Genomic DNA, 8,829 nt, shown 5'->3' with positions numbered 1-8,829 from the left:
TTCAGAAAATAAAAGGGAATATCATATAATATTACTGTTACTTACTGGTACTATTCCAATTTTCATCAAACTGATTATTACCAGTTAGAAGTATTTTTTCAGAAGCACTAAAAGCGAAAATTATGCATTTAGCTCTTTATTTAATTTAAACTTTAGTATAATATCCGATTAGGATTCTTCCGTGACTTCGAATTTCGAATTCTTGACATTTTGTGCCATAACCCGAGACCTCAATCTCTCTGCAACTACCGACAAACACAGATTTTAACTCCAACTTTAACTTGATATCTGTGCGAGAACACTGCAACTGTCACTGAATTTAGATCGGTTTTCCTGCCTTACTTTATGATAAAAACCGACTAATGAGAGAAATACTCGCAGTTTAAGATTTCTACTTGTGGCTATACTCAGTAGAAGAGCAAGCTTTTTTAAGAATGGAAGCGTAAGAAACGTTATTTATACATTAGTTCTTCTTTATTTGTTTGTATTTTGATCAATGTGTCTATTCATTGTTTTTTTTTAACGACGGGTTTTTATTTTTGTGATTTTTTAAAAGGTTTTAAGTTTGTCAGTTCTCTCTCATCAGTCTATGAGAAAATTGAAAGTTTCTATATTTTCTTATGTAGTTTATTTAGTTGTTGAAACGTTAATACTTATTTTGAAGCCTTTTCTTTAGCTAGATGGCTTTTTTTTGTTCTCAACTTTTTTGCTCATTCGTTCATAATGTATTAAAACTGCGTAACGTTAAAATGCATTGAAACATAATTCTATCCTTTTAAATATTTAAATTTAAGTTTAATAAAATCTACTTTCTTTTTAAAAGGGAAATTTGACTTTATTCTCGGAAATAATTCTTCAGCATGTCAATCAAGGAATTTACAGCTTTTAAGAGTTACACTAAAGTTTTTCTAAAAGTATTACTCATACGAAAGTCCTTTTTAACATAATTTTAAGATTCTTTGTAAAAAAAAAATTGGAATTGGGTCTTTTAAAAGGTTTTTTAAGTTTAATTCTAGTTTATGCTTCTCTGTCATTGTCTTGTAACTTCTGATGCAAGTTCTATGTATTAAAGTTTGAGTCATTAATTTTGGTTGAGTTGCAGTTGCGCTAGTAAATTTAATGACACTTTGACATTGCTATCTTAAAAATACGCTTGTTCCTTAAGTTTTTAAGTCTTTAAAATGGTTTTTTAGCACTGTTTGAATCAAATATTCATACTCTTAAATCTGTTTCTAACTAACAGTTTTATTTTATGAAAATTTTGAAGACATTACATTTTTACACCTCTGCAAAAAAAATTTTGTTTTTATGTTTAGGCAATTTATTTTTCAATACTAGAGTCGGTTGAAAATTTAGCGTATAGAAGAAACTCTGAATGGTGAAATTCCTCACTTTCATGCTTAACCTTTAAAGCTATTAGTTTAAACATTAAATGTTTGCTTTTCTTATTTTAAAATATTATAGCACATAACACAAATGAAGAGTGTTATTCATTGCGAACAATATTTTGCAATATGATCACAATCTAGGTTTTAATTTTGTGGTGTCATACATAATTATCAGTCTGTGATTAGACTGCATATTTATGTGCAAGGTAGAAAACAAGGTGACACTGACTTAAGCATAGCTATATTTGATTACAGTTAGTTTTAATCTGGAGTTTGAGTTAACTAAGAGGATAAATTATTTTCAGTATAGTTAGATTTCGGAATGATGGAAATTTTTTTCAGCGTATTTGAAAGATGCCGAAGTAAAGCTTGTATACTTTATACCATTAATTACTTTTAAGAAAATTTTAATGAATACTGATTTCCGGGAAACAAGTGAAATGTGGTTCCCCAGTTTAATTAAAAACAAGATTATTTCAACGTACCTATATTATTTATTTAGAGAAATGGAAACTAAATTTTCTAATGTTTACGCATCATTGAAAAATCGGTGTTCCCTTTACATATTTTTGTTAAACAGATCTAACAAAATACCATAAAATTTCCACGATAGTCTCTAATATTTTAGGGTTAATTCAGAAATTAAGATTATATATTATGAATGCTTAATTGATCTACACTATCTGTGAAGGTGCAGACTTTCCAGTCTTTCTAGGTATAAAGTAGTATTCGGTCTTTCTAGCGTTAATTGATTGTTCTTTCTATTGTGCAGATTTTAAGCCTTTAACTATTACGTTGGGCATTTTAAGTTTGGCTGCTTCACCTGGCTCTTTTTATAGATTCATTATAATTTCTCATAATAAAAGTCACGTATAGAATATCCTGAATCATTTTAGTTAATGTATTGGAACTTATCAAAAATCTAAATGAAATTCTTTGTGCTCCTAAATTTAAATGTTTCATACTTCCGTAGATCTAGAGCAGTCTCAATAAGCTTCGAACATGTTGATCCAACTGGTGAAGTAAAGGATAAGAAGAATCCCATAATTTTTCTGCATGCTATGCTTTGCTCAAAGAAAATATGGGGTGATATTCCTCAAACTGTGGCAAATAACACAGGAAGAAGAGTAAGTAACAAATTTTATATTTCAGTTTTGACTAATATTCAATTCTATGCAAGCATTTCATTGAAAATCAAATTAATAATTTTAAAAATCAAATACTTATTTTGTGTAAACTAATACTGTTAGAATAAGTGCATTCAGCTTAACTTTTTGAAATCTTGTTTCAAACTTCAGAATGTAGTATAGACACTGCACTATAGTATAGCACTATTAAGGAATCATTACATGAGGACAGAAAATTCTTGTAAATATTCACGTAATTTTTGTGAACTCTTAAATATGAGTTTGTATTAGTTTTAACGCAAAACTTAATTTACTTGTTAATCTAAAATTTTATCAGCTAAACACTTAATGCGCAGTATTTAACAAAGCGAATTTCGAAGGTTTTCTATTTGCATTAAGCATTGCTTCTTGTTTTAAACTGGTTTTTTAAGTTCATATAACTAAGTTAAGTTAAACTTATTGCGAAAGCTGCTTTTAAAATATAAAAGTTGATAAAGTAATTCGTTTGAATAGTGTCTTGCTGTTTCATTGTTAATCTAGTTTAAGCAGCTGCGTAAATTATATTCGAATAACCCTCAAATCTCAACTCTTATCAAATTTTTCTAAAGCTGCTCTTACCCAGAAGTTTACATTGTTCTCAATAATTGTTGTACTAATTTCGGTTGTGGTTTAATATTACTATTTCGTGTCCAAATTTTGAAGTTTTTCAGTTTAGAGTCAGTTTTATTACCTAACATAATAAAATTTAAGCTTACTTCAGTAGCTTATTTAATGTTATGAGACTACGATCAATTATAAAAGGAAATTAAAATCTTTAGATGTTATCATTGATTGCTATAATTAGTCAATAACTATAAGCGTAATCACAATTGTTTTAAGTTTTACCAATTTTTGCAATCTACATATATTAAATATAGCTAAAAAAGTAAATCAATTAGTGACGAAAGCAATAATTTTGTGCCTTTGAATGTTAAATGGCTGATATATAAAATAATCCAAAGAAACTGAAGAGGCAAGATTTTACCGAACTAAACTTCAGACGCTTCAAAAAATATATAAATGGCAAATAACACTCAACTAGTTTCAAGCGCTTAAAAATAAGCGATCATTATTAAGACTTACATTGATAAACTTTAAGAATTAATGCTTCCAATTCATGAAGAAGTAATTTCATCCAATTCTGTCAAGTCGTTAGAATGGGTAAATGTGTGTTTAATAAACGTGTATTTTCAAATATTAAACTCAATCCTTTTAGATATTTGGATGCAATTTCCCGGAAATTTTTAAATTTATATAACTTTTTATTCTCTGTTAATTTTATCCTGACTAACAGAATGCAGATTGGACTTTTTCTCTGATCTTTAAATTAACAGCATCAAGAATTGTAATTTTTCCATTTGTCTAACGTTAACAGATTTTTACGGTGTAATTCGATACACATTTAAGTTTTAGAATGCGAATTCTTATATCAAAGCACACTACTTCTGGAGCTTGAGTGATTTTTTTGTATTTACGTTCTTTTAATTTCCACATCCATATAAAATTTCTGTAGAATACTACTTGCTGATACTTGGTTTATGTTTTGCCTTTCAGGTTTATACTTATGACGCCAGGAATCATGGTGAGACAACACATGCCGACGAGTCTGATTTTAGTTTCAGCTTTAATGTTGACGACCTCTTTCTATTGATGGATCAAATTAAAACTGAAATGCCAGAACATCCAGAACAATTTATTTTAGTAGGTCACGATATGGGTGGAATAACTGCCATTAGAGCTGCTCTAAAAGAGGTATATTTAATTATTTTATATAATTAATATTCCTTTGACTGTTATACATTCATTTGTGGTAGCAGCTAACTTGATCAGTCATGCTTGAGCATTCATGAATTTAGTTTTAAAAATTTTATAAATTCTGTTAACTCTTTACTAGATTCCTGTTGCATTATAGGCAGATTAATTAGCTATTTAGTCATTAAATTTCTGTATAAGTTCCAGAATGTTTAAATTTCCTATTCTGAATATTTAATAAAGTTCATAGATGACCCAGTATTCTAGATTCTATTTGAGGGAATCTTTCAGGCGAATGCGTTCAAATTTTTTCCCCTTGCTGTTGTAATGAGATTTGAAAATTTCCATATGCGTTGTTGCCCAGTAAACGTCAGCCAACCAGGTTTTTGAACCAGTGTCTATATAATTTAAATGTGGTTTTTCTCCCTTTGATTATGCAATATTTAACATACTGTAGCAAATACTAGCCTCTTCGCATTAATATAAATCTGTTACTAATATTTAATTAAAATAAAGTAGTCTACCTAGAATATCGGAAGTAAAAGGTGTCTAGTTATAAAAATGCTAATTTTTGTGAATGGGTGAGTAAATTTTTCAAATTTTATTTAGAAACATCTTGAATTAATAGGTTCAAAAATGACAATTTGTCAAACCGAAAAGTTTATAGAATCACTAGTTAAAAATTTATAGAACACGGTTGTCTTCAATACTTGCTCACTAATGCTACTTCTAAGTGTTTCAGTTTCTAAATAGATTAATATCGTATGGATTATTAATGGCATTAAAAATTAGAAATAGAGTGAATTTTATTTTTAAGTTTATTTTAATTATCAAAATTAGACTTTTATTTCCAGGCATTTATTATCAGTATACCTCTTGGCGAGGAATTTAAATAACTGTCTGTTGCACTAATATGCGTGATGGTCTATATGGCTGGGGTTATTTTTTCATAACATATGCTAATTTCATTTTATCTGAACTTGTAGAAACGTATTGCAGTATTTTCGCAGCCAGAAAAAATTACTGATATAATAGTCAGACGTTAAAAAAGTCTTTTTATTTTAGTTCACTCAGTTTAAGACAAACTTCTTTGCAAGCATTTCAAAATTAAGGAAACTGATTAATCCTGTCTCTCAAGTTTAAGTAAAATTAGTGAGCAGAGTACAAAACCATCAATGTATGCAAATTGATAATAGTATCTCTGTTATCTGTAGCATCTTTGTATTTTATTTGCTTTTTCAGAACGTTATAATTAGTTGCACGAAACCTTAAACTTGAAATCATAAAGTTGTGGAGAAATTTTTAAACCAGTAGGAAAAACATCATACTAGCTGCTTCATAAGTCGCAGGAATTAAACTTCTGGGTGTGATATGGTAAGCTTAAAGAGCTATATTTGTTCACAAACTGTAATTTTTCGAAGTTTCAGTTTATTCGAAAGTTATAGCGGATTTAATTTATGCGTTAAATATTTACTATTTATGCTTTTGTAGACAGTTTCCCTTAAAGAGAACTCACTTTTATAAGCTAGTGCTTCAGTAGACGTCCTAATATATCAGATTACGTGTGTCGTGGTATGAAATTTAATATTTCTAAGGAAATGTTTCAAAAATTTAAACTTGATAGCGATAAGAATTTCCTACTAGATTTGTTATTGGTCTAAAAATTTCCCCAATAAAAATTTACTCTTTCGTAGTTAATAGAATCTGTATTTAGATTAAGCTAGTTTTTGGTAGACTAGTTTTAATTTTAAGCATAGGGCGTCATTAAATCCTGAGCACGAGCGTCAAATACGAGTGCGATAATTAGCTTATTGTCTCCAGATATATTGAAGCAAATGTTAATTTGGACGTCTAGTTTCTGCCACACTAGATGGCAGCACCGAGACTCTATTTGGATGCTAACCAACGGTATCTCACCCATTGTGGTGGTCCTGAAAGAGTGGATACCTCCTCTGGAGAACGCACTAGGTCTGCTTATCGGCAAGACCGATTGTGCAGCTCATTGGAAATAAAAAAAAATATTGAAGCAAATATTAATTCACATCAAATTAATTGAAGTTTCATTTTTAAAAGCATTAAATGGCTAAGTTTCGTTTGTCTGTAATCTATTTGAATCTTGTAAGCTAACAAAATTTTCGAAATATCACTAAGCTATTTTAAATCAAATTTAATGAATTTCTTTTTAGCCTACGAGGTTTGAGATGGTATTTATTGTGGAAATGTATGCGAAACCAGTATCTAACGAGCTGATTAAACGTACGAAAGAGTTCATGACTACGTGGACAAAATGCGTCCAAGAACTTCCTGAAAGTACCCCAAAAGAGGATGTCACAAAATTGAGTGTGGAAAGTCTATATGGAAAACTGGAACAATGGATGGTAAGTTTAGGCCGAAATTGCTAGTTGTCTCTGCATAAAGTTAGAACTTAAGAAGTAAAATCTGTCTTGCTTTACTTAGAAAATGTGTTAAATTTTAACATCAATCCACGTTATTTTTATTAGTGCGTTTTGCACTTATAGGGACTTAAAATGTCTAGTTTTTGTTAAACTAAGTGTATTTTGATTAGGGCTCTAAAAGGATTTAAAATTTCCTTACTTCATCCGATTACAATCGGAGAGCGATACCTGGATGTGTAAAGTTTTGACTGATTTCGCTTACCGATTGTACATTAAAATGAGAATACGCATTAGCCTGAATGATTATTAAATTAAACTTTCATAAATTGCTTATTTTAGTTTCAATTCTGCAACTCTTGAACAAGACAAAGTGCTAGGGTGCATTTTTGCTTTTTCTTATAAAATAACTTAGAATTTTAAGTTAGAATTTTAACTTAAAATTCTAATTAAACTATTTTCCATGATTTTTTAAAGTTGGAATTACATAAGTCTTGTCTGCAGAAGTTACTAGACACAGAATTATTTCTAGTCCTAGTTGAAAGCCTACTTATAACCTAGTGCGATTATTGATAAGAATAAGCAAGTTTTAATGCGCGAAGGACTATAAATTTAAATTCATAATATGCTTGTAATAAATTTTGAGTTCGAAACAAAATCGCTGAAATCGCTGATAAAAATACTATTATTTAACATAAGTTATTTGCTTAACAATTTGGTTTGGTAGCATGTCTGATCAGAAAGCTTTGTTTTGGTAGCAAGAACTGCTACCAGAATAAACGTCAGAAGTGCTAGCATTTTTTGCCTTTCTACCAGACTTGCTACCAGAACAAACGTCTGATAGCAAGACCAGAACAAACGTTAGACTGAAAAACGTCAGAAGTGCAAGCTCTTTTTGAAAGTGGACTCGTGGGAGAAATGTTTGCTGTCAGATCTAAGATGAGCCTAGTTTAGGAAGTAGCTTACTCATTTTCTGCCTATGAACTTTAAAATCCACTCTATTAATCTAAGTTGATTTACAGTATAAGAATTTCGTAATCTTCAATTTATTTTCGAATGATTTGTTTTCAGAAACAGGATAATGAGAAGGCTTCTTACCTAAATGGAAAGTTCGAGTACAAAAAGTCTAAAACTGGTTGGAATGCATATTACAACACAAATACTCTTGTTAGAGCTCTAGAAGATCTTGAAAAGCACCAAGAAGACTACCAGGGAGTGTATGATGGACCTGCTTATTTTCTTTATGGCACCAAATCTCACTATGAAGTGTAAGTTTGATAGCTTTGTAATTTATTTTGATCCAAATGATGAAACTTCTGAGTTAAAACTTCCGATGTTTATGAGAAATAGACTAGAGGAATTACAAGAGCATGGCTGTGGTTTTAATTTAAAAAAAAAAAATATAAATATCGAACCTGAATACAGAGCAGATTGTTTGAAGATGAGTCAAACTAAGTCTGTATGTAATAATCTCTCCTAAAAACTCTCAAACTCTTCACTTTATTCCGTGGGTTTTATTTAATGCTAAAATTAACTGTCCATAAGACTAATAAATTGTAAAATTACTGAAATTTTTACGTTCTATTAAATGACTATTAGTACGGATTAACCAAACTTTTCCAGAATTCTACAGATAAACGATTAAATTTCAAATTTCTTGACTGCCATTATATTAAAAATGGAAAGATTAATCTATAATTTTTAAGCAAGAAAATATAAATCTTTAATTCAGCTCCATATTACGCTGAAATCTATTTTTAATATCACATATTTAATGACATAGATGTGCATGTCTTTAAATTCTATAGTAAGACTGAATTAATCATTTTAAAGAACTGTTTTCTGTATAAGAGCAAGATTTATAACTACTTTTTATTGTAGAAATGATGCAAAGGATTCCATGAAGAAACACTTTCCAAAAGCCGAATTGGTACCGTTTGAGGGAGGCTCACACATTTTTGTTGCTGACAAGCCTGTTGAACTGGCTAAAGTGATTAGAGAAAAAATCAACGCTGTCCTGAAAGTTTAAGATTTAAATAGTTCTATGTAACTGTGTGGTTTTAAGTTTGTTCACTAAGCAAAGCTGTAATGTATTCATGTATAAATTGATTAAAGTATATTCATTTAAAA

At 29.7% G+C, this 8,829-nt stretch overlaps 1 protein-coding gene across 1 annotated transcript; it reads left to right on the top strand.

Annotated features, from left to right (window-relative positions):
- Positions 1–390: 390 nt before the first annotated feature.
- LOC122268218 (sn-1-specific diacylglycerol lipase ABHD11) lies at positions 391–8,829 on the top strand. The gene is made up of 6 exons (XM_043046353.3): positions 391–442; positions 2,362–2,515; positions 4,109–4,306; positions 6,493–6,684; positions 7,771–7,967; positions 8,581–8,829. The coding sequence occupies exons 1-6, from the start codon at positions 435–437 to the stop codon at positions 8,726–8,728; spliced, it is 897 nt and encodes a 298-aa protein (XP_042902287.2). The 5' UTR covers positions 391–434; the 3' UTR covers positions 8,729–8,829.

The sequence above is a fragment of the Parasteatoda tepidariorum genome, chromosome 8 (genome assembly GCF_982258835.1).
Source record: "Parasteatoda tepidariorum strain Cologne lab strain chromosome 8, Ptep-v5.0, whole genome shotgun sequence".
In the NCBI taxonomy this organism is placed as follows: domain Eukaryota; kingdom Metazoa; phylum Arthropoda; class Arachnida; order Araneae; family Theridiidae; genus Parasteatoda; species Parasteatoda tepidariorum.
This window is presented reverse-complemented; position numbering and strand designations above follow the sequence as displayed.

Excerpts from the sequence above, each read along its gene's own strand:
- LOC122268218 (XM_043046353.3), top strand. Across the intron at positions 2,516-4,108 it reads CAAATAACACAGGAAGAAGA|GTTTATACTTATGACGCCAG; the intron begins GTAAGTAACAAA and ends TTTGCCTTTCAG. Across the intron at positions 6,685-7,770 it reads GAAAACTGGAACAATGGATG|AAACAGGATAATGAGAAGGC; the intron begins GTAAGTTTAGGC and ends ATTTGTTTTCAG.